General features: G+C 42.0%; 1 protein-coding gene across 1 annotated transcript in view; it reads right to left on the bottom strand.

Annotated features, from left to right (window-relative positions):
• Positions 1 to 24587, bottom strand: part of LOC139366952 (zinc finger protein 236-like) — a 98067-nt gene that overhangs the window by 46732 nt on the left and 26748 nt on the right. The window contains exons 11-14 of the mRNA XM_071104751.1: positions 15309 to 15512; positions 15097 to 15229; positions 3572 to 3832; positions 3003 to 3259 (exon numbers count right to left, since the gene is read on the bottom strand). Coding sequence (XP_070960852.1) covers positions 3003 to 3259; positions 3572 to 3832; positions 15097 to 15229; positions 15309 to 15512 — 855 coding nt within the window. The remainder of the gene's footprint in view (positions 1 to 3002; positions 3260 to 3571; positions 3833 to 15096; positions 15230 to 15308; positions 15513 to 24587) is intronic.

Genomic DNA, 24587 nt, shown 5'->3' with positions numbered 1-24587 from the left:
TGGCACGTTGTGTTAGCTAATTTTTTTTCATTTTTATTTCACCTTTATTTAACCAGGTAGGCTAGTTGAGAACAAGTTCTCATTTGCAACTGCGACCTGGCCAAGATAAGGCATAGCAGTGTGAACAGACAACACAGAGTTACACATAGAGTAAACAATTAATAAGTCAATAACACAGTAGAAAAAAGGGGAGTCTATATATACATTGTGTGCAAAAGGCATGAGAAGGTAGGCAAATAATTACAATTATGCAGATTAACACTGGAGTGATAAATGATCAGATGGTTATGTACAGGTAGAGATATTGGTGTGCAAAAGAGCAGAAAAATAAATAAATAAAAACAGTATGGGGATGAGGTAGGTGAAAATGGGTGGGCTATTTACCAATAGACTATGTACAGCTGCAGCGATCGGTTAGCTGCTCAGATAGCAGATGTTTGAAGTTGGTGAGGGAGATAAAAGTCTCCAACTTCAGCGATTTTTGCAATTCGTTCCAGTCACAGGCAGCAGAGAACTGGAACGAAAGGCGGCCAAATGAGGTGTTGGCTTTAGGGATGATCAGTGAGATACACCTGCTGGAGCGTGTGCTACGGATGGGTGTTGCCATCGTAACCAGTGAACTGAGATAAGGCGGAGCTTTACCTAGCATGGACTTGTAGATGACCTGGAGCCAGTGGGTCTGGCGACGAATATGTAGCGAGGGCCAGCCGACTAGAGCATACAAGTCGCAGTGGTGGGTGGTATAAGGTGCTTTAGTGACAAAACGGATGGCACTGTGATAATCCAAGTTTATTATTTTAAAAGGCTAATTGATCATTAGAAAAACATTTTGCAATGTTAGCACAGTGTTAGCACAGCTAAAAACTGTCAGCTTCATTAAATAGTACCAGCAAAACACCAGTCTCAACGTCAACAGTGAAGAGGCGACTCCGGGATGCTGGCCTTCTAGGCAGAGTTGCAAAGACAAAGCCATCTCTCAGACTAGGCAATAAAAATAAAAGATTAAGATGGGCAAAATAACACAGACACTGGACAGAGGAACTCTGCCTAGAAGGCCAGCATCCCGGAGTCGCCTCTTCACTGTTGACGTTGAGACTGGTGTTCTGTGGGTACTATTTAATGAAGCTGCCAGTTGAGGACTTGTGAGGCGTCTGTTTCTCAAACTAGACACTAATGTACTTGTCCTCTTGCTCAGTTGTGCTCCGGGGCCTCCCACTCCTCTTTCTATTCTGGTTAGAGCCAGTTTGCGCTGTTCTGTGAAGGGAGTAGTACACAGTGTTGCACGAGATCTTCAGTTTCTTGGTAATTTTTCGCATGGAATAGCCTTCATTTCTCAGAACAAGAATAGACTGACGAGTTTCAGAAGAAAGTAATTTGTTTCTGGCCATTTTGAGCCTGTAATTGAACCCACAAATGCTGATGCTCCAGATACTCAATTAGTCTAAAGGCCAGTTTTACTGCTTCTTTAATCAGGACAGTTTTCAGCTGTGCTAACATAATTGAAAAAATGTTTTCTAATGATCAATTAGCCTTTTAAAATAATAAACTTGGATTAGCTAGCACAACATGCCATTGGAACACAGAAGTGATGGTTGCTGATAATGGGCCTCTGTACACCAATGTAGACATTGCATTTGTTTTTTTTTTTACTGCCGTTTCCAGCTACAATAGTCATTTACAACATTATCAATGTCTACACTGTATTTCTGATCAATTTGAAATTATTTTAATGGACAAAAACAAAAAAAATGCGCTTTTCTTTCAAAAACAAGTACATTTCTAAGTGACCCCAAACTTTTGAACAGTAGTGTATATATATATATTTATTCACTCCACAGGCATAAGTGAATCAAGTCAAGAGGTTATCTGTTCTCTCTGTGAATGGGTCGGGGGTTACCTCATGCATTTAAGCCATTTTTTTAAACTGTTAAAGGACTTTACCGAAGGCTGAGAGGACGAATACTAATCTAAATCACATACAACCGTAAAGCTTCTTTCCTTTTTTTCCCCTTTTTCAGTTCTCTTTTAATCACTGTGAACTCTTGAGGTTGAAAGGGTAGTGTAGCAATTTTAATGAGGATTGAAGCTTGACCTCTGGCCCGGTTTCATTTGTTGTGCTATGCTCTTCTCTTTTTGTTCTGAGGTTAAATATAGTATACATTGGAACTGTTTTAAATATTAAAGCTACAAGGTCAAGGAGGGGGGTTCTGTCAGTCACACACCATGAATCCTAATGAGATGTATCCAAAAACCCATTGAAATAACAATTCCAAGAAAGCCATCAATAAGAAAATATAAGGTTTTTGAAGATCCAGCATTGGGATGGAAATAGCGTTTGAGTAATGGACAGATAAAAAGTCTTGAGAGTGAAATAAATGGACACACAATAGTGGAGGAAAGAATAGAGATGGAGGAGTTATACAGACGGGCAAGATGAGAAACCCAGATTTTTGCCCTTTGTTATCTTAAAGGAGTGTCGTTTAGAAAGATTTGATATTCAAAATATTAACAAGATTCCATATTCAACAGTTCCTTGCTTTATTTGCTAACACAGTTGTAGCCAACTATTGTCCCTGAAAACGAAACACCTTGCAGCGTAGACTGGCCAACTGAAAAATACAATCTAAGATCAAGAGAGATGGGTGGAGAGCAAGACTGTATCTCTGTAGAAATGTCTGTTGATGTTGGGAAGGGTTCAGACACCTTCTAGGGGTGGATCACTTTGTTCACATCATCCTTTGTACATCCAACATAGAACTACGTGGATCCCCCATTGAAAGTTAGAGGGCTGTGGCAGCAGGTCTATAACGTTATGGCATGATTGTCATCGACATTAAAAGACTATGTTCGAGATCAACTACAAAATATATTGCCGTCAGACTGCACAGAATCACTGATCCTCGAATCCCCATGCGTCCCTAATAACTACGTATTACGTGTTCAAGACCAGTGAGTCTGTGCCTTGTCCAAACTGATGCCCTCTAACATGCTGACACTCTTACCCTCTTCCTGTCCCAGGGGCTGGTCACTTAGCTGGGTCTCCAGCGACACCTGTTGGCCGCCGTCCACCACCTGCGCCTGGTCCAGTCCCAGCATGCCCTGCCGCTCTGAGCCCACCGTGGGAGGAGCCTCCTGCTGTAGGGTGCCGTCCTCCAGCTCCACCTGCAGGTTGTGGGTCACGGTGGTGCCGTTCATGGGGTCGTCCAGCGTTGAGGGCTCCGGGTTCAGCTGTTGGTGGAGCTGCTGGGCCAACTCATACCTGGGAGGGGGAATGGGGAGGTGAATTCAGGTTGTTTACTACTTTAATCTACAAAACCAACAGAAATCAGCCATTTTTTATGGAAAGATTTGACATCTAGAGATTTAGAGTTGAAAGTTTCAATTTCACACACATTTCAGCAACATGACAATAACCAAATTGGGAGAGCGACGCTCTCGCTAGCCACTTAGCTAGACAGCATTCCCGATGACACGACCTGAATTACGGCTTGTAGTTTTTCGCTTTTTCCACCTGGTCAGATCACATGACCTGAAACAACTCTGTGCCTGACAACACATGAGCATTACTAACCTGTGGGTCTTCATGTGCTTCCTGCAGTTGGGTGAGGACTTGAAGGTCTTCTGGCAGTAAGGGCACATGTAGGGCCGCATGTCGCTGTGGGTGGTCATATGGCGGCGCAGGCTGCCGCTGGTGGTGAATGTGGTGTCACAAATCAGGCACTTGTAGGCCTTGAGGCCCGAGTGGGTCCGGATGTGAGCCTTCAGCACCCCCGAGGAGGCAAAGCCCTTACTGCACTGGACACACTTGTACGGCCTCTCTCCCGTGTGAGACCTGATGGAAGATGACCTAACAATGTTAACATCATGAGACATTAAGAAAGTATTCAGACTGACAAAGCGAAAACAGGTTACAGATATTTTTGCAAAGTTATTACAAATAAAAAAACTGAAAAACCTTATTTACTCAAGTACTCAGACCCTTTGTTAGGTGACTTGAAATTGAGCTCAGGTGCATCCTGTTTCCATTGATCATCCTGGAGAAGTTTCTACAACTTTATTGGAGATCACCTGCGGTAAATGAAATTGATTGGACATGATTTGGAAAGGCACACACCTGTCTATATAAGGTCCCACAGTTGACAGTGCAATGTCAGAGCAAATAGCAAGCCATGAGGTCGAAGGAATTGTCAGTAGAGCTCAGAGACACAGATCTGGGGAAGGGTACCAAAACATTTCTGCAGCACTGAAGGTCACCAAGAACACAGAGGCCTCCATCATTCTTTAATGGAAGAAGTTTGGAACACCAAGATCTTCCTAGAGCTGGCCGCCCGGCCAAATTGAGAGGGGCCTTGGTCAGCGAGGTGACCAATAACTTGATGGTCACTGACAGAATTGCTCTGTGGAGATGGGAGAACATTCCAGGACAACCATCTCTGCAGTAGAGTTCGACCGATTAATCGGAATGGCCGATTAATTAGGGCCGATTTCAAGTTTTCATAACAATCGGAAATCTATATTTTTGGACACCGATTTGGCAGATTCTTTTTTTTTTTACACCTTTTTAACTAGGAAAGTCAGTTAAGAACACATTCTTATTTTCAATGACAGACTAGGAACGGTGGGTTAACTGCCTTGTTCAGGGGCAGAAAGACAGATTGTTACCTTGTTAGCTCGGGGATTCAATCTTGCAACATTACAGTTAACTAGTCCAACACTCTAACCACCTGCTTTACATTGCACTCCACGAGGAGCCTGCCTGTTACGCGAATGCAGTAAGAAGCGAAGGTAAGTTGCTAGCTAGCATTAAACTTATCTTATAAAAAACAATCAATCAATCAATCATAATCACTAGTTAACTACACATGGTTGATGATATTACTAGTTTATCTAGCGTGTCCTGCGTTGCATATAATCGATGCAGTGCGGAAAAAGGACTGTCGTTGCTCCAGCGTGTACCTAACCATAAACATCAATGCCTTGTTCAATGCCTTGTTGATGCTACCCATCCCGGTAGTGGGATAATTGTCATCAGAAACCGCTGAATAGCATAGCGCCACAGTCAAATAATATTACCAAAAAATATTAATATTTATGAAATCACAAGTGCAATATAGGAAAACACAGCTTAGCCTTTTGTAAATCCACCTGTCGTCTCAGATTTTGAAATGATGCTTTACAGCGAAAGCAATCCAAGCGTGTGTAAGTTTATCGATAGCATAACATAACATTATGTACACTAAGCATTAAGTAGCTAGGTCACGAAAATAAGAAAAGCAATCAAAAAAAATAGTTTACCTTTGATGATCTTCGGATGTTTTCACTCACGAGACTCCCAGTTACTCAACAAATGTTCCTTTTGTTCCATAAAGACTTTTTTTATACCCAAAATACCGATGTTTGTTTGTCGCGTTATGTTCAAATATCCACAGGAAAGAGCGGTCACGACAAAGCAGACGTATATTCCCAAAAATATTCCAAATAATGTTTTTAAAATATATATTAGATAATATATCAACCAAGTGTGTAGGCTTTTCAGTACCAGCGGGAGGAACAATGGCGGCTTTACTCAGTTGCGCAAAAACTCACTCTGAGAGCCCCCACCTATCCACTTACGCAATGTAAACCTTCACGCTCATTTTTAAAATAAAAGCCTGAAACTGTCTAAATACTGTTGACACCTTAGGGAAGCCATAGAAAAAGGAATCTGGTTGAAATCCCTTTAAATAGAGGATAGGCATGCATAGGAACAGAGAGATTTCAAAATAAGAGGCACTTTCTGATTGGATTTTCCTCAGGCTTTCGCCTGCAATATCAGTTCTGTTATACTCACAGACAATATTTGTTTTCTATCCTAATCTGACAATTATATGCATATTCTAGTTTCTGGGGCTGAGAAATAGGCAGTTTCAAATGGGTACGTTTTTTAGCCAAAAACAAATAATACATGCAAAAGGTTAAAATCAATACACAGAAGTATATATTTTTAAACCTGCATATTTAGCTAAAAGAAATCCAGGTTACCAGGCAATATTAACCAGGTGAAATTGTGTCACTTCTCCTCTCATTGCGTTCAAGGTATTTTTTATTTTTTTTTACCTTTATTTAACAAGGCAAGTCAGTTAAGAACAAATTCTTATTTTCAATGACGGCCTAGGAACAGTGGGTTGGGGCAGAACGACAGATTTGTACCTTGTCAGCACGGGGGCTTGAACTTGCAACCTTCCGGTTTAGTCCAACACTAACCACTAGGCTACCCTGCCGCCCCAATATATATGTATATGCGTATATGTATATGCGATAATAATAAACGTTTTGTTTTCGAAATTATAGTTTCTGGATTCGACCATATTAATGACCAAAGGCTCGTATTTCTGTGTATTATTATGTTATAATTAAGTCTATGATTTGATATTTGATAGAGCAGTCTGACTGAGCGATGGTAGGCAGCAGCAGGCTCGTAAGCATTCATTCAACAGCACTTTCGTGCGTTTTGCCAGCAGCTCTTAGTAATGCTTCAAGCATTGCGCTGTTTAACTTCAAGCCTATCAACTCCCGAGATTAGGCTGGTGTAACCGATATGAAATGGCTAGCTAGTTAGCGGGGTGCGCTCTACTAGCGTTTCAAACGTCACTTGCTCTGAGACTTGGAGAAGTTGTTCTGCAAGGGACGCAGATTTTGTGGAGCGATGGGTAACGCTGCTTCGGTGGCTGTTGTCGATGTGTTCCTGGTTCGAGTCCTCGTAAAAGAGGCAAACGAAGCGGTCTTCTGGTCAGGCTCCGGAGACGGGCACATCGCGCACCACTCCCTAGCATACTACTCGCCAATGTCCAGTCTCTTGACAACAAGGTTGATGAAATCCAAGCAAGGGTAGCATTCCAGAGACACATCCTAGACTGTAACGTTCTTTGCTTTTCGGAAACATGGCTCACTCGAGAGACGCTAACGGAATCGGTGCAGCCCGCTGGTTTCTTCACGCATCACGCCGACAGAAACAAACATCTTTCTGGTAAGAAGAGGGGCGGGGGCGTATGCCTTATGATTAACAAGACGTGGTGTGATCACAACAACATACCGGAACTCAAGTCCTTCTGTTCACCTGACTTAGAATTCCTCAAAATCAAATGTTAACCGCATATCTACCAATGGAATTCTCATCGATTATAATCACAGCCGTATATATTCCCCCTCAAGTAGACACATCGATGGCCCTGAACAAACTTTATAAGACTCTTTGCAAACTGGAAACCACATATCCTGAGGCTGCATTCATTGTAGCTGCGGATTTTAACAAGGCTAATCTGAAAACAAGACTCCCTAAATTGTATCAGCATATCGATTGCGCAACCAGGGCTGGTAAAACCTTGGATCATTGCTATTCTAACTTCCGCGACGCATATAAGGCTCTCCCCCGCTCTTCTTTCGGAAAAGCTGACCACGACTCCATTTTGTTGCTCCCTGCCTACAGACAGAAACTAAAACAAGAAGCTCCCGCGCTCAGGTCTGTTCAACGCTGGTCCGACCATCTGATTCCACGCTTCAAGACTGCTTCGGTCACGTGGACTGGGATATGTTCCACATTGCTTCCAACAACAACAACATTGACGAATACGCTGATTCGGTGAGCAAGTTCATTAGAAAGTGCATTGACGATGTCGTTCCCATAGCAACGATTAAAACATTCCCAAACCAGAAACCGTGGATTGATGGCAGAATTCGCGTGAAACTGAAAGCGCGAACCACTGCTTTTAACCAGGCAAAGGTAACCGGAAACATGACCGAATACAAACAGTGTAGCTATTCCCTCTGCAAGGCAATCAATCAAGCTAAGCGTCAGTATAGAGATAAAGTAGAGTCACAATTCAACGGCTCAGACACAAGAGGTATGTGGCAGGGTCTACAGTCAATCACGGATTACAAAAAGAAAACCAGCCCCGTCACGGACCAGGATATCTTGCTCCCAGGCAGACTAAATAACTTTTTTGCCCGCTTTGAGGACAATACAGTGCCACTGACACGGCCGGCAACCAAAACCTGCGGACTCTCCTTCACTGCAGCCGATGTGAGTAAAACAATTAAACGTGTTAACCCTCGCAAGGCTGCAGGCCCAGAAGGCATCCCCAGCCGCGTCCTCAGAGCATGCGCAGACCAGCTGGCTGGTGTGTTTACGGACATATTCAATCAATCCTTATCCCCAGTCTGCTGTTCCACATACTTCTAGAGGGCCACCATTGTCCCTGTTCCCAGGAAAGCTAAGGTAACTGAGCTAAACAACTACTACTAGTGCTCTGAGAGACTAGTCAATATAATAATTTTGCACGCCCAATTTTTCAGTTTTTGATTTGTTAAAAAAGTTTGAAATATCCAATAAATGTCGTTCCACTTCATGATTGTGTCCCACTTGTTGTTGATTCTTCACAAAAAAATACAGTTTTATATCTTTATGTTTGAAGCCTGAAATGTGGCAAAAGGTCGCAAAGTTCAAGGGGGGCGAATACTTTCGCAAGGCACTGTAACCTCACACTCAACATCAACAAAACAAAGGAGATGATTGTGGACTTCAGGAAACAGCAGAGGGAGCACCCCCCTATCCACATCGATGGGACAGTAGTGGAGAGGGTAGTAAGTTTTAAGTTCCTCGGCGTACACATCACGGACAAACTGAATTGGTCCACCCACACAGACAGCGTTGAGAAGGTGCAGCAGCGCCTCTTCAACCTCAGGACGCTGAAGAAATTCAGCTTGTCACCAAAAGCACTCACAAACTTCTACAGATGCACAATCGAGAGCATCTTGTCGGGCTGTATCACCCATGGTATGGCAACTGCTCCGCCCACAACCGTAAGGCTCTCCAGAGGGTAGTGAGGTCTGCACAACGCATCACCGGGGGCAAACTACCTGCCCTCCAGGACACCTACACCACCCGATGTCACAGGAAGGCCATAAAGATCATCAAGGACAACAACCACCCGAGCCACTGCCTGTTCACCCCGCTATCATCCAGAAGGCGAGGTCAGTACAGGTGCATCAAAGCTGGGACCGAGAGACTGAAAAACAGCTTCTATCTCAAGGCCATCAGACTGTTAAACAGCCACCACTAACATTGAGTGGCTGCTGCCAACACACTGACTCAACTCCAGCCACTTTAATAATGGAAATTGATGTAAAATATATCACTAGCCACTTTAAACAATGCTACTTAATATGTTTACATACCCTACATTACTCATCTCATATGTATATATAGTACTCTGTATCATCTACTGCATCTTTATGTAACACATGTATCACTAGCCACTTTAAACTATGCCACTTTGTTTACATACCCTACATTACTCATATCATATGTATATACTGTACTCGATACCATCTACTGCATCTTGCCTATGCCGTTCTGTACCATCACTCATTCATATATCTTTATGTACATATTCTTTATCCCTTTACACTTGTGTGTATAAGGTAGTAGTTTTGGAATTGTTAGGTTAGATTACTCGTTGGCTATTACTGCATTGTCAGAACTAGAAGCACAAGCATTTCGCTACACTCGCATTAACATCTGCTAACCATGTGTATGTGACAAATACATTTGATTTGGAGAGGGACGGAAGCTATACTGTTACACTGGCAATACTAAATTACCTATAAGAACATCCAATAGTCAAAGGTATATGGAATACAAATGGTATATAGAAATAGTCCTATGAATACTATATTAACTACAACCTAAAACCTCTTACTTTGGAATATCACGTTCTGAGCAAGAAACTTAAACGGTAGCTTTTTTACATGGCACATATTGCACTTTTACTTTCTTCTTCAACACTTGTTTTTGCATTATTTAAAACAAATTGAACGTTTCATTATTTATGAGGCTAAATTGATTTTTATTGATAAATTATATTAAGTTAAAATAAGTGTTCATTCAGTATTGTTGTAATTGTCATTATTACAAATAAATAAACATTTGTAAAAAATATATATATATATATATATATATATATATATATATATATATATATATATATATATATACATACATATTTATTTTTTTATTTTTTTTAAATCGGCCGATTAATCGATATCGGATTTTTTTGGTCCTCTAATAATCGGTATCTGCGTTGGAAAATCGTAAATCGGTCGACCTCTACTCTGCAGCACTCCACCAATCAGGCTTTATGGTAGAATGGCCAAATGGAAGCCACTCCTCAGTAAAAGGCACATGACAGCCCATTTGGAGTTTGCCAAAAAGCACCTAAAGGACTCTGACCACGAGAAACAAGATTCTCTGGTCTGATGAAACCAAGATTGTAGTCTTTGGCCTGAATGCCAAGCATCACATCTGGAGGAAACCTGGCACCATACCTACAGTGAAGCATGGTGGCGACAGCATCATGCTGTGGGGATGTTTTTCAGCTGAGGGCGCTGGGAGACTAGTCAGGATCGAGGGAAAGATGAACAGCAAAAGTACAGAGAGATCCTTGGCGAAAAACTGCTCCAGAGCGCTCAGGACCTCAGACTAGAGCATAGGTTCGTCTTCCAACAGGCACACAGTCAAGACAACGCAGGAGCGGCTTCGAGTCTCTGAATGTAAATGAGTGGCCCAGCCAGAGCCTGGGCTTAAACCCAATCTAACATCTCTAGAGACACCTGAAAATATTTATTTATTTTGCAAACACTTTGCATATCAACCCTGGGTGTAGTAGAATGTTATGAATGTAATGTAATGTTATGACAGGTGAAGTTATGACTGGGTGTGTTATGGTCTGAGTCAAATGGCTCAAATTAGGAAAAATAAATGTCAAGGGTCTCTAATTTGCAAATCCTAAAAAAACAGTAAGCATTATACGTTGTGCATGGTGTATGCAGTAAATTCCCTCTGACTGAGGAACAAGTATAATGTGACAGAGTTTTGACTTGGGCTCTGTCATAGTGTGAGGTAAACAGACACTAGGGAATACAGAACATCAATCTCAGATATCCTGAGTGGAGCAGCGAAGGCAACGTTGTTATTAAGGTTAACTTTTGTTTCCTCGTTTATCGACACTGTGACCTTTATTATATAGGCTGTTACTTTTCTTTTCCTCACAGTAGTAAAATGAAGAAACATTTTAGTAAAAGGGAAGATTCGATGTGTCAGCCCAAAGGGCAAAAAGACATCTTGAGAGAATCAATGAATATTGCTCTGGAAATTACTCCTTGGAGCCCTAAACTTCAATCTCCCATTTTTCTCATCCTTAGAAAAAAGGCAGAAACTGAATACAATACTCATTTTAGAGGGATTTTTTCTTGTGGTAAATGGCAGGGTGACATTTTCCAAATACATTTGCTAGTTAATGGACCTTTAATGACTTAGGCTACTGAAAACAAAAATAAGACTTATCCACCACTGTGACATTACACGTTATTCCTGACAACAACCTGGAGATTAAACCAGACGAAAATAAAATGGCCCGGCACACATTTTAGTCATTTAGCAGAAGCTCTTATCCAGAGTGACTTACAGGGGCAATTACTGTTATGGTTACTGGCTCTTATCCACTAGGCTACCTGCCGCCCCACACTATATCTGAATATTTTCTCTCCCCCTCTCTGTACCTAAATCCCCTCAGATCTCTTCCCTCTGTACATTTTTTCCTCTCTACCTGGCCTGTCTTATCATAAACCAGGCCCACAAGGCATAGACAGCACAGACGTTAGCCAGACCTGGGCTCAAATAGTATTTGTTTTCTATTCTTGAACTACACTACGTGACTAAAAGTATGTGGACACCTGTTCGTTTAACATCGAATTGCAAAACAATAGGCATTCATATGGAGTTGGTCCCCCCTTTGCTGCTATAACATACTCTACTCTTCTGGGAAGGCTTTCCATTAGATGTTGGAACATTGCTGCGGGGGACTTGCTTCCATTCAGCCACAGGAGCATAAGTGAGGTCGGGCACTGATGTTAGGCGATTAGGCCTGGCTCGCAGTCGGCATTCTAATTCATCCCAAAGGTGTTTGATGGGGTTGAGGTAAGGGCTCTGTGCAGGCCAGTCAAGTTCTTCCACACTGATCTCGACAAACCATTTCTGTACGGACCTCGCTTTGTGCACAAGGGAATTGTCAAACAAAAACAGGAAAGGGCCTTCCCCAAACTGTTGACACAAAGTTGGAAGCACAGAATCGTCTAGAATGTCATTGTATGCTGTAGCGTTAAGATTTCCCTTTACAGGAACTAAGGGGCCTAGCCCAGACCATTATTCCTCATCCACCAAACTTTATAGTTGGCACTATGCATTGGGGCAGGTAGTGTTCTCCTGGCATCCGCTAAACCCAGATTTGTCCGTCGGACTTCAAGATTGCGAAGCGCGATTCATCACTCCAGAGAACGCGTTTCCACTGCTCTAGTCCAGTGGCGGAGAGCTTTACGCCGCACCAGCCGATGCTTGGCTTTTTGCGCAAGGATCCACAGATTTGAAGGGGTGTCTAAGTACTTATGTACAGTTGAAGTCAGAAGTTTACATACACTTTAGCCAAATGCATTTAAACTCAGTTTTTCACAATTCCTGATACTTAATCCTTGTAAAAAAAAGTCCATGTCTTAGGTCAGTTAGGATCAACACTTTATTTTCAGAATGTGAAATGTCAGAATAATAGTAGAGAGAATTATTTATTTCAGCTTTTACTTATTTCGTCATATTCCCATTGGGTCAGAAGTTCACATACACTCAATCCGTATTTGGTAGCATTGCCTTTAAATTGCTTAACTTGGGTCAAACGTTTCAGGTAGCCTTCCACAAGCTTCCCACAATAAGTGGATTTTGTGGGAAGTGAATTTTGGCACATTCCTCCTGAGTGTAAAGGTGTAACTGAGTCAGGTTTGTAGGCATCCATGCTCGCACATGCTTTTTCAGTTCTTGCCACAAATCTTCTATAGGATTGAGGTCAGGGCTTTGTGATGGCGACTCCAATACCTTGACTTTGTTGTCCTTAAGCCATTTTGCCACAACTTTGGAAGTATGCTTGGGGTCATTGTCCATTTGAAAGACCGATTTGAGACCAAGCTTGAACTTCCTGACTGATGTCTTGAAATGTTGCTTCAATATATATCCACGTAATTTTCCTCTTCATGATGCCATCTATTTTGTGAAGTACACCAGTCCCTCTTGTAGCAAAGCACCCCCACAACATGATGCTGTCACCCCCGTGATTCGGCTTGCAAGCATCCCCCTTTTCCCTCCAAACATAACGATGGTCATTATGGCCAAACAGCTCTATTTATTTTTCAACAGACCAGAGGACATTTCTCAAAAAAGTATAATCTTTGTCCCCCCCATGTGCAGTTGCAAACTGTAGTCTGTCTTTTGTCTTTTTTTATGGTGGTTTCGGAGCAGTTGCTTCTTCCTTGCTGAGCGGCCTTTCAGGTTATGTCGATATTCGACTCATTTTACTGTGGATATAGGTACTTTTGTACCCGTTTTCTCCAGCATCTTCACAAGGTCCTTTGCTGTTGTTCTGGGATTGATTTGCACTTTTCGCATCAAAGTACGTTAATCTCTAGGAGACAGAATGTGTCTCCTTCATGAGCGCTATGACGGCTGCGTGGTCCCGTGGTGTTTATACTTGCGTACTATTGTTTGTACAGATGAACGTGGTACCTTCAGGCATTTGGAAATTGCTCCCAAGGATGAACCAGACTTGTGGAGGTCAACACATTTTTTTCTGAGGTCTTGGCTGATTTCTTTTGATTTTCCCATGATGTCAAGCAAAGAGGCACTGAGTTTGAAGGTAGGCCTTGAAATACATCCACAGGTACACCTCCAATTGACTCAAATGATCTCAATTAGCCTATCAGAAGCTTCTAAAGCCATGACATCATTTTCTGGAATTTTTCAAGCTGTTTAAAGGTACAGTCAAATTAGTGTATGTAAACTTCTGACCCACTAGAATTGTGATACAGTGAAGTGAAATAATCTGTCTGTAAACAATTGTTTGAAAATGGCTTGTGTCATGCACAAAGTAGATGTCCTAACTGACTTGCCAAAACTATAGAAATTTGTGGAGTGGTTGAAAAACAAGAGTTTTAACGTCTCCAACCTAAGTGTATGTAAACTTCCGCCTCAACTGTATATCTAGTTTACTTTAGCTGTGCTTGATCGAGTTTGCCTCGCAGGCTCAATAAAACCCTCAAAGTATTTGAAAGAAAACAAATACTACTCTAACCCAGCCATCTGCCAGTGACTGAAACCCTCTGCCATGTGCTGAGCCTTCCTCCCCCTGCCTCCTTGTCCATCCCCATGCTCTGCTCAGCCCAGATCATCCCTCTAGCATCAAATGAGGAGCTAATGCCACTAAGCCACAGGGGTGGACTCTAACTCCACTGATAACAGCAGCTCAGCAGCTGTCTGACAGGCTTATCCCACTTTTCTTTTTAAATGTCTATTTTATTTAACTAGGCAAGTCAGTTTAGAACAAATTCTTAGTTACTATGACGGCCTAGGAACACTGTCTTGTTCAGGTACAGAACAACAGATTTTTACCTTGTCAGCTCAGGGATTCGATCTAGCAACCTTTCGGTTACTGGCCCAATGCTTTAACCACTACGCTACCTGCCACCCCAATGACAAAGTACAAGAGGATCTAAACTGAGGCTAAATATATAACTTCCTCTCACAACTATATATCCATGCACTCAATCAGAAATACATTCACTGGTATATGTCGGCAATTCCAGCTGCTTCAGAGAGGATGATATTTCGAAAGGAATACATGTGAAAACAAACTAAGTGTGTGTGTGTGCTTGTATTACTATCCTTGTGGGTACCAGAGATCCCCAAAAGTCCCCACTAGGATAGTAAAACAAGTAAATTCTCCCTCGTGGGGACATTTCCGTCGAAGACAAAGGCTATTTTAGGCTTAGGGGTTAGATTTAGGGTTATGGTTAGACCAGGATTTTCAATGGAAATCAATTTTAGGCCCCCACAAGGACAGTAAAACATATGCTGTGTGCGTCAAATCTAATGTTATTGGTCACATACGCATGGTTAGCAGATGTTATTGCAAGTGTAGCGAAATGCTTGTGGGAGTGTGTGACACGTGTAGCGGATAGCTGTACCTAACGTGCTGCTTGAGGTGGCTGGATTTCTTATAGGCCTTGTTACAGCAGGGGCACTTGTATGGCCGATCATTGTCCACCATCTCCAGGTACGTCTGAAAGGCCAGGCGAGGGTTCTGGGATTGGATGAGACCTGGGGAGGAGGGGACAATATGAACAAAGTGCGTGTGTGTGCGTGCTTGTGAGGGAGCGAGTGAGCATGCATGCGTTACCAAGGTCCGTGATAAGTATGGGCTCTTGCAGGGGGATATCAGGCAGAGGTATGTTGCTCTTGGACACCTTGGTTTTATGGGATTTGCGTGGGAACTTGTGCTTCTTCTGCTGCAGGCTCTTGAAGTGGGAGGCGATGTGTGTTTTTCTGTGGCCCGATGTACGGAAGATCTTGTCACAGTGAGGGCACGGGAACGGACGCACACCTGACAACAAGAACATAAACCTCAGTTAGCATGTAGAATTAAATTCAGACAATAACGAGAACAAACTGCATCAGTTTTGAAATGTAAATGTATTCATGTCAGTTTAATCAAGAGACAAGCTAGAGAAAATACAAACTTAAATAGTGTCGTATTGAGTAGGCCGAAATTGATTTAACGTACCAATGTCTCATGAGAGATTAGATAAAATCAAAAGAAACCTGTGGAACGCCGACCCCTAAAGTTGTCAGCATACTTCAGTTCGGCTAGCCGAACCAAACTAGCGTGCTGGCATTCTCCCTTAAAAGACCTTTTGAAAAAGAATACATAATTTGTACTGTTTGTCCATTTTGAAATGCCATAGCTAGTATACGATTCATCAAAAAAGGTCTGAATTAATCTAACAAGAAATCGGTAATTCATTTTTGTTTTTGCCGAAAAGATCTTAGTCGCGAATTTACATCAAGCTAAGATGTTTGGTGCAGTATTTTCCAATAATTTGATTTTGCATGAAAACAAGTCGTCTATCTTTGAATGACAAAGACTTTATTGAAGAATCCCTACTGTTGACCAATCACAGACGAAGGGGCGTAGACTCGGCTTGACTCCAGCTGCCAAAACTAACAAAATGTTGTCATAATATATGCACAAACTCGGAAGCATGACTAAACCACAGTAACCTAAATGTTGCATTGTTGTTGTTTTTTCTTAAATTAATATCCTTTTTTTATATCATGCATTACGTAATTCAGAATCTAATCGTATGACATGTGAATAAATGAAATAAACTTGAATTTGAACTAAATCACAAAACACTCATAACAGCTCAGCTACACATGAAAACAAGTGTGTTTTCATGACCCGTTCCGTATAGACCTGGTCGGATCCAGACACGGTCTGATCCGAGTGATGGAAGCAGCAGAAAAGTCATTTTTAAGCTACTTGATTAACCCTAGCTGATAAAGCGCAAAAGAGGTGCAGCTCTAGCAGGAGGGGAAGGGCCATACTGTGAATGAGTGACACAGGGAGCAGGGAGGGAGAGACAAGAGACAGCAACCAACCAACAAGCCGACTCGCACTATAGTAGACTAATAGCTGCCATAGCTAGGTTATTAATTATCAAATATGATTACGTAGTACCTGTCTTGACGTTAGCTAGTGTTAACAATTTATGTTATTCTTTAACACAGACCCCAAACCAAACCAGGGGGAGGTCTTTCTCCCCTGTCCTCAGTGATGCTCTCTCCAGTGATTATCTCCAATGGTTCTCTCACCAGAAAAAAGGACAGCATGTAGTTTTATAACCCAGCCCTAGCCTGTGGTTGACAAACTAGAATTCCTTGCAATAAAACTCACCAATGGCCAAATAACAAGTATCCTATTTCAGAAGACATATTCCCCCCATGTCTAGACTTCTAAATAACAACAACTACATGAGGAATATTAAGCAGCACCCTACCGGTTGGCTCTTGGTCATTGTAGCCTATCCTTCTCCTTTAACTTTTAATTCTGTCATTTTCATTCCATCTTCTTTTGTATCGCCTAACTTTTGCCACTCACGGAGGGTCTATGACTGTAGCGGATTGCGGCTTTAATGACTTATGATTGCCTACAACAACAAGCTACACGCGCCAAAATCCTCTCTCGTGAAAAGCAAGAGCAGCAGCATAAATTATATAATGTCTCTCTCAACTGCAGCAGTTGCGCTCGGATCGGTACGGGCCCTTTCGGACACGTCAGTTAACATTACACATACCCGAGACTTGTGACAATCATATTAGATCCGACCCAGACCTGTGTCATTATTTAGAATTCTGGATCCAGACTTTGCATCAATCAACTCTAACACCAACAGACGGGTACGTGGCTACGTTAAGGGCAACATTCTAAAAGACGAAGCCATACCAGTAATCAAATCTTCATGCAAATGAGAGATGAGGCCATGGGTTTAGAGGCATCTGGGTTAATTGTGTGTGTGTGTGTTAATTAAATAATTGTGGAAGGCCAAGCGTTACATAGCACCACATAATTCACCCAGACATCTTAATCTTGGCTGTGAAACGAAATGCCAACCACTGCAATCAGTGAAAGGGGACCACGAACATCGCCTCTGTAAACAACCGCGTATCAAAAGCTTTACATCACACTATCTGTTCACCGGCAACACTAGGCTGATTAACGCTAATCATAGCTTGGGTGCACCACTGTGCATTCAATCTAAAACAGGGGTGCTCAACTACTATTTGAAAAGGTCTGGTCTTCCTAGGTGGCAAAGGTCCGGATGGATATTTATCAGCGTAGTAATAAACTTCTACCTCGCAACCCATACGACCCGAAACAGTTTAAACAGTTTAAACACACCTCGTTAGCGTAGAGAAATTATTTCCATTTTAAATTTGCTGTAATCTTACACCTTTCACAATGGGGCGCGCGAGAAAATGTTGCAGTTTTAAAGCTAATTTAAAAGTAATTCTACACCTTTTGCCATGGCTTGTATGTTCATAGGAGTGACTCAACAAAATAAAAAAAATATAAAAGATTGGGCCCCCCCCCGGGGATCGAGGCCTCTAGGAATGTAATCTGGCCATGATAACTACAGGATTTTGATAACTGGTTAGCCTAACTGACCTATCTAGCTAGCTAACATGGGCTAGTAGTTGATCAACTGGATATTTCTGACAGGTTATACAATGCTATCACTGTATTCCCTTGACTAATTCCACATTTTGTTGTGTTAGAGAATGAATTCAAAATTGATTAAAAAAAAAAAATCCCCTCACCCATCTACACACAATATCCCATAATTTTTTACACATTTATTAAAAATAAAATACAAAAATATCTAATTTACATAAGTATTCACACACCTGAGTCAATACACGTTACAGTCACCTTAGGCAGCGTTTACAGCTGTGAGTCTTTCTGGCTGAGTCTCTAAGTTTTGCACACCTGAATTGTAGAATATTTGCATTCTATATGTATTCTTTTGAAATTCGTCAAGAGCTGTCAAGTTGGTTGTTGATCATTGCTAGACATTTTCAAATCTTGCCATAGATTTTCAAGCCCAATTAAGTCAAAACTGTAACTAGGCCACTCAGGAACATTCAATGTCGTCTTGGTAAGCAACTCCCGTGTATATTTAATATTGTGTTTTAGGTGACAGTTGGAAAGCTGACTAAACCAGGTTTTCCTCGAGGAAATGTTGCCTGTGCTTAGATCTATTTTGTTTCTTTTTATCCTGAAAAAAAACTCCCTAGTCCTTGCCGATGACAAGCATACCCATAACATGATGCAGCCACCACCATGCTTGAAAATATGAAGAGTGCTACTAAGTAATGTGTTGTGTTGGATTTGCCCAAACATAACGCTTTGTATTCAGGACATAAAGTTCATTTCTTTGCCAAATTTCTTGCAGTTTTACTTTAGTGCCTTATACAGGATGTGTTTATTCTGTACAGTCTTCCTTCTTTTCACTCTGTAATTTAGGTTAGTATTGTGGAGTAACTACAATGTTGATCCATCCTCAGTTTTCTCCTATCACAGCCATTAAACTCTAACTGTTTTAGTCAACTATTGACCTTATGGTGAAAACCCTGAGCAGTTTCCTTCCTCTCCTGCATCTGAGTTAGGAAGGATCCTGGATGACTGTGTGATGACACTCTCGGTAGCCGATGTGAGCAAGACCTTTAAACAGGTCAACATTCACAAAGCCGCGGGGCCAGACGGATTACCAGGACGTGTTCACAAACCACGCGCTGACCAACTGGCAAGTGTCTTGATTTACATTTTCACCTTCTCCCAGACCGAGTCTGTAATACCTAAATGTTTCAAGCAGACCACCAAAGTCCCTGTGCCCAAAGAAGCAAAGGTAAATTATTACCGCCCCGTAGCACTCACGTCGGTAGCCATGAAGTGCTTTGAAAGGCTGGTCATGGCTCACATCAACACCATTATCACGGACACCCTAGACCCACGCCAATTCCCATAACGCCCCAACAGATCCACAGATTTCGCAATCTCAATCGCACTTCACAGTGCCCTTTCCCACCTGGATAAAAGGAACACCTATGTGAGAATAATGTTAATTGACTACAGCTCAGAGTTCAACACCATAGTGCCCACGAAGCTCATCACTAAGCTAAGGACCTGGGGACTAAACACCTCCCTCTGCAACTGGATCCTGGACTTCCTGACGGGCCACCCCCAGGTTAATCCACAAAACTGGGGCCCCTCAGGGGTATGTACTCAGTCCCCTCCTGTACTCCCTGTTCACCCATGACTGCGTGGCCAAACACGACTCCGACACCATCATTAAGTTTGTTGAGGCCTGATCACTGACAACGATGAGACATCCTATAGGGAGGAAGTCAGAGAACTGGCAGTGTGGTGCCAGGACAACAACCTCTCCCTCAACTTGAGCAAGACAAAGTAGCTGATTGTGTACTACGGGCTGGCTGAACAGGCCCCCATTAACATTGAAGGGGCTGTAGTGAAGCGAGTCGAGAGTTTCAACTCCCTTGGTGTCCACATCACCAACGAACTATCATGGTCCAAACACACCAAGACAGCCATGAAGAGGGCACGACAAAACCTATTCCCCCTTAGGAGTGAAAAGATTTGGCATGGGTCCCCAGATCCTCAAAAAGTTCTACAGCTGCACCATCGAGAGCATCCAGACCAGTTGCATCACCGCCTGGTATGGCAACTGCTCTGCCTCCGACCGTAAGGAGCTACAGAAGGTAGTGCGTACGGCCCAGTAAATCACTGTGGCCAAGCTTCCTGCCATACAGGACCAACATGCAGTTGAAGTCGAAAGTTTACATACACTTAGGTTGCAGTCATTAAAACTTGTTTTTCAACCACTCCACAAATTTCTTGTTTACAAACTATAGTTTTGGCAAGTCGGTTAGGACATCTACTTTGTGCATGACAAGTCATTTTTCCAACAATTGTTTACAGACAGATTATTTCACTTATAATTCACTGTATCACAATTCCAGTGGGTCAGACGTTTGCATACACTAAGTTGACTGTGCCTTAAAACAGCTTGGAAAATTCCAGAAAATGATGTCATGGCTTTAGAAGCTTCTTATAGGCTGATTGACATAATTTGAGTCAATTGGAGGTGTACCTGTGGATTTATCTCAAGGCCGACCTTCAGTGTCTCTTTGCTTGACATCATGGGAAAATCAAAAGAAATCAGCCAAGACCTCAGAAAAAAAATTGTAGACCTCCAAAAGTCTGGTTCATCCTTGGGAGCAATTTCCAAATGCCTGAAGGTACCACGTTCATCTGTACAAACAATAGTACACAAGTATAAACACCATGGGACCACGCAGCCGTCACACCGCTCAGGAAGGAGACAAGTTCTGTCTCCTAGAGATTAAGGTAATTTGGTGCGAAAAGTGCAAATCAATCCCAGAACAACAGCAAAATGCCTTGTGAAGATGCTGGAGGAAAGGAAAGTATTTATATGAAAGTATAGATACAGTGGGGCAAAAAATTATTTAGTCAGCCACCAATTGTGCAAGTTCTCCCACTTAAAAAGATGAGAGAGGCCTGTAATTGTCATCATAGGTACACTTCAACTATGACAGACAAAATGAGAAAGAAAAAAAATCCAGAAAATCACATTGTAGGATTTTAATGAATTGGGTGGCAGCATCATGTTGTGGGGGTGCTTTGCTGCAGGAGGGACTGGTGCACTTCACAAAATAGATGGCATCATGACGGAGGGAAAATAATGTGGATATATTGAAGCAACATCTCAAGACATCAGTCAAGTTCAAGCTTGGTCGCAAATGGGTCTTCCAAATGGACAATGACCCCAAGCATACTTCCAAAGTTGTGGCAAAATGGCTCAAGGACAACAATGTCAAGGTATTGGAGTGGCCATCACAAAGCCCTGACCGACCTCAATCCTATAGAAAATTTGTGGGCAGAACTGAAAAAGCGTGTGCGAGCAAGGATGCCTACAAACCTCAGTTACACCAGCTCTGTCAGGAGGAATGGGCCAAAATTCACCCAACTTATTGTGGGAAGCTTGTGGAAGGCTACCTGAAACGTAAACAATTTAAAGGCAATGCTACCAAATACTGAATGAGTATGTAAAATTCTGACCCACTGGGAATGTGATGAAATAAATAAAAGCTGAAATAAATAATTCTCTCTACTATTATTCTGACATTTATTCTTAAAATAAAGTGGTGATCCTAACTGACCAAAGACAGGGAAGTTTTACTAGGATTAAATGTCAGGAATTGTGAAAAACTGAGTTTAAATGTATTTTGCTAAGGTGTATGTAAACTTCCAACTTCAACTGTCAGAGGAAAGCCCATAAAATTGTCAGAGACTCCAGTCACCCAAGTCATAGACTGTTTTCTCTGATACCGTATGGCAAGCGGTACCAGAGCGTCAAGTCTAGGACCAAAAGGCTCCTAAAAGCTTCTACCCCCAAGCCATAAGACTGCTGAACAATTAATCAAATGGCCACCAGACTATTTACATTGACATCCCCCCTTCCCCTCCATTTGTTTTGTACACTGCTGCTACTCGCTGTTTATTATCTATGCATAGTCACTTCACCCCTACATGTACAAATGACCTCAACTAACCTGTACCCCCGCACACTGGCACGGTATCGGTACCCCCTGTATATAGCCTCGTTATTGTTATTTTATTCTGTTACTTTTTATTTTTTACTTTAGTTTATTTGGTAAATATTTTCTTAACTCTTCTTGAACTGCACTGTTGGTTAAGGGCTTGTAAGTAATCATTTCACGGTAAGGTCTACACTTGTTGAATTCAGCGCAAATAAAGTTTGATTTGATCCCTTTATCCTTGTAGTGACTGGGTGTATTGACACACCATTCAACATGTAATTAATAACTTCAACATGCTCAAAGGGTTATATAATCAAATGCTTTTTTGTTTTTACCCATCGACCAATACGTGCCCTTCTTTGCAAGGCATTGAAAAACTTCCCTCGTCTTTGTGGCTGAATCTGTTTTTCAAATCATATTTATTTGTCACATACACATGGTTAGCAGATGTTAATGCGAGTGTAGAGAAATGCTAGTGCTTCTAGTTCCGACAATGCAGTAATAACCAACAAGTAATCTAACCTAACAATTCCAAAACTACTACCTTATACACACAAGTGTAAAGGGATAAAGAATATGTACATAAAGATAAATGAATGAGTGATGGTACAGAACAGCATAGGCAAGATGCAGTAGATGGTATCGAGTACAGTATATACATATGAGATGAGTAATGTAGGGTATGTAGACAAAGTGGCATCGTTTAAAGTGGCTAGTGATACGTATTACATAAAGATGCAGTCGATGATATAGGGTACAGTATATACATATACATATGAGATGAGTAATGTAGGGTATGTAAACATTAAGTAGCATTGTTTAAAGTGGCTAGTGATATATTTTACATAAATTTCCATCAATTCCCATTATTAAAGTGGCTGGAGTTGAGTCAGTGTGTTGGCAGCAGCCACTCAATGTTAGTGGTGGCTGTTTAACAGTCTGATGGCCTTGAGATATAAGCTGTTTTTCAGTCTCTCCTGCTTTGATGCACCTGTACTGACCTCGCCTTCTGGATGATAGCGGGGTGAACAGGCAGTGGCTCGGGTGGTTGTTGTCCTTGATGATCTTTACGGCCTTCCTGTGACATCGGGTGGTGTAGGTGTCCTGGAGGGCAGGTAGTTTGCCCCCAGTGATGCGTTGTGCAGACATCACTACCCTCTGGAGAGCCTTATGGTTGTGGGCGGAGCAGTTGCCGTATCAGGCGGTGATACAGCCCGACAGGATGCTCTCGATTGTGCATCTGTAGAAGTTTGTGAGTGCTTTTGGTGACAAGCCAAATTTCTTCAGCGTCCTGAGGTTGAAGAGGCGCTGCTGCGCCTTCTTCACGACTGTGTGTGTGGGTGGACCATTTCAGTTTGTCCGTGATGTTTACGCCGAGACACTTAAAACTTATTTTCCTGACACCACACTCCGAGAGCCCTCACCTCCTCCCTGTAGGCCGTCTCGGCGTTGTTGGTAATCAAGCCTACCACTGTAGTATCGTCCGCAAACTTGATGATTGAGTTGGAGGCGTGCATGGCCACTGATCGACTAAGAGTAGGGCTGTTGCGGTGACCGTATTATCTCCACACCGGTGGTCACGAGTCATGAAGGCAGTCAAATCCCACATAACCATTTAGTCACGGTAATTAGGCTTCTCCAAGCTCTGATGCTGCTGATGGTCATTAGCAGCCTGCCAAACTTGCTAACTGACTGGTACTCAAGCACTCTATTGTCCCTCTAATCACTCTGACATCAATGCAAATTTAATCGAAAATCTAAACAAACGCTTCATGAGAGCCCATGAGCTCATGTTGCGAAACAGTTCTGTAGGCTATGGAATTGCGTGAGAAAACAGAGTAATGGCCTATATTAAAAGAGGAGGATCTCATCAGCTTTCTATAGGCTAGGCCTACTATTTTAATTTCTCAACTTTCCTAATATTAAGCAAATATAAGGCACATTGCTTATCTTTACAACAGGAGTATAGTCTACCTGGCTGGCATGAAAATTAACCACAAGAAAATCCTCCATTCGTTATTTAACTGTAGAGATATTTTTTCCCATGCCCCTGTTTTGAGACAGGGGCATGATAATGGTCCATTCTAAATCAAATTCCACACACATATTATTTAGTATATGTAAATACAAGACTAAATCAAGAATAGTCTGATGGGTGCCAATATTAGCATATCACATGTGAATTATATATTATCACTTGTGAATGATGCCCCAGCGTAAGGCAATGCCTTTTTTTTGTGCAACTTTTTCTAATCAAAATCGCACACCTCATGTAGCCTAGCCCATAGGCCTATATGTTTTGATAAGGTTTGTATCACAACTAAAGTGGCCAAATAACTTAGGTGACTTAAAATGAAGCACATTAATCTGCTTGGCATGGGGTGTAGAACCTTACATAAGCAATGCAAGTTTCAACTTTGGGGAAGATCATTTTCACCACAAAAAAATGTTACCTTTATAATAAAAGGCATTACAT

This window comes from Oncorhynchus clarkii, chromosome 2 (assembly GCF_045791955.1).
Source record: "Oncorhynchus clarkii lewisi isolate Uvic-CL-2024 chromosome 2, UVic_Ocla_1.0, whole genome shotgun sequence".
Classification (NCBI taxonomy): domain Eukaryota; kingdom Metazoa; phylum Chordata; class Actinopteri; order Salmoniformes; family Salmonidae; genus Oncorhynchus; species Oncorhynchus clarkii.
The sequence above is the reverse complement of the archived record's forward strand: the minus strand, read 5'-3'. Positions and strand labels throughout refer to the sequence as shown.